At 61.9% G+C, this 1,928-nt stretch overlaps 1 protein-coding gene across 1 annotated transcript in view; it reads left to right on the top strand.

Annotated features, from left to right (window-relative positions):
• Window positions 1–1,867, top strand: part of EMIHUDRAFT_71137 (hypothetical protein) — a gene marked incomplete at both ends in the record, with an annotated part of 4,572 nt that extends 2,705 nt beyond the window's left edge. Inside the window, 4 exons of the mRNA XM_005787674.1 lie at window positions 670–757; window positions 821–852; window positions 1,542–1,631; window positions 1,790–1,867. Coding sequence (XP_005787731.1) covers window positions 670–757; window positions 821–852; window positions 1,542–1,631; window positions 1,790–1,867 — 288 coding nt within the window. The remainder of the gene's footprint in view (window positions 1–669; window positions 758–820; window positions 853–1,541; window positions 1,632–1,789) is intronic.
• Window positions 1,868–1,928: the final 61 nt, after the last annotated feature.

Genomic DNA, 1,928 nt, shown 5'->3' with positions numbered 1-1,928 from the left:
TAGCACCTCGACTCTTGGCCTAGTAGCACCTCGACTCTTGGCCTAGTAGCACCTCGACTCTTGGCCTAGTAGCACCTCGACTCTTGGCCTAGTAGCACCTCGACTCTTGGCCTAGTAGCACCTCGACTCTTGGCCTAGTAGCACCTCGACTCTTGGCCTAGTAGCACCTCGACTCTTGGCCTAGTAGCACCTCGACTCTTGGCCTAGTAGCACCTCGACTCTTGGCCTAGTAGCACCTCGACTCTTGGCCTAGTAGCACCTCGACTCTTGGCCTAGTAGCACCTCGACTCCTGGCCTAGTAGCACCTCGACTCCTGGCCTAGTAGCACCTCGACTCTTGGCCTAGTAGCACCTCGACTCTTGGCCTAGTAGCACCTCGACTCTTGGCCTAGTAGCACCTCGACTCTTGGCCTAGTAGCACCTCGACTCTTGGCCTAGTGCCTCGACTGTTTTAGCAGTACTAGGAGAGTAGTACGACTACCTCGACTCTGAGCAAGGGGAGACATGGACATGGGGAGACATGGGGAGACATGGGGAGATATGGGGAGATTGTAGTACCTCGCCACCGCCTCTAGCTCGCAGGGACTAGGTTACCCTCCCTGCGCTGCTCCTACGAGTAGGCGTGCATCAGCTGTGAACAGCGTCTCTTCACAGCTGCTCCTACGAGTAGGCGTGCATCGTCTTTCTCGACGAGGTCGACGCGATTGGCGGCACGCGGTTCGACGACGGCGCGGGGGGCGACAACGAGGTGCAGCGCTGTGAACAGCGTCCCTTCACAGCCGCTGCTGTGAGCAGGCGCGGGGGGCGACAACGAGGTGCAGCGCGCACGATGCTCGAGATCGTCAACCAGCCGGTGTTTCTTTTTACGTGCCGGTGTTTCTTTTTCTCACAGGTGCAGCGCACGATGCTCGAGATCGTCAACCAGCTGGACGGCTTCGAGGCGCGCGGCTTGGCGAGTAGCGACGGGGGACTGCGGCACACTGCACGCCGCGACGCTAGCACGCACGCACGCGTGGCAAGACGGCCGAGGGACCGGGCGAGTAGCGACCATGCGGTGCTCGAGGCCGCCGCCTGATCGGACATGTCCCGGACATGTCATGGACGTGTCCTGGCCATGCACCCATGCACATGCGAACCCGCCCCCCCCCCCACTCGCTGAGCGCCTCGAGTAGCGACCACCCCTTCTCTTCGCAGCACAAGCCTTCTCTTCGCAGCACAAGCCTTCTCTTCGCAGCACAAGCCTTCTCTTCGCAGCACACGCCTTCTCTTCGCAGCACACGCCTTCTCACAAGCCTTCTCTTCGCAGCACACGCCTTCTCTTCGCAGCATACGCCTTCTCTTCGCAGCACACGCCTTCTCTTCGCAGCACACGCCTTCTCTTCGCAGCACAAGCCTTCTCTTCGCAGCACAAGCCTTCTCTTCGCAGCACACGCCTTCTCTTCGCAGCACAAGCCCCTCGCCTGGCGGCTCCGGCATGCGCAGAGAGAAAGGCAGACGGGTCCTCTCCAGTGAAACGGCGAGGCGCCGTCTGCAACTCGCTAGGCGCGCGGCAACGTCAAGATTCTGATGGCGACCAACCGCCCCGACACGCTCGACCCGGCGCTGCTGCGGCCGGGCCGCATCGACCGCAAGGTGGAGTTTGGGCTCCCCATATCTCCGTATATCTCCCCATATCTCCCCGTATCTCCCCATGTCTCCCCCGCAAGGTCGAGTTTGGGCTCGTCTCCATCCCCTACCCCCCACGGTACCCAACCCATCCCTCACCCCCACGGTACCCGAACCCACGCAAGGTCGAGTTTGGGCTGCCCGACCTCGAGGGGCGCGCGTCCATCTTCCAGATCCACTCTCGCTCGATGAACTGTGCGCGCCCGCCTAGCGTGCCATGTCACACACCGCCGCCTCACACGCCGCCGCACCCACCTCACTCGC

The sequence above is a fragment of the Emiliania huxleyi genome (genome assembly GCF_000372725.1).
Source record: "Emiliania huxleyi CCMP1516 chromosome Unknown EMIHUscaffold_140, whole genome shotgun sequence".
Classification (NCBI taxonomy): domain Eukaryota; phylum Haptophyta; order Isochrysidales; family Noelaerhabdaceae; genus Emiliania; species Emiliania huxleyi.
Note: the sequence above shows the minus strand (reverse complement) of the source record. Positions and strands in the feature narration are given on the sequence as shown.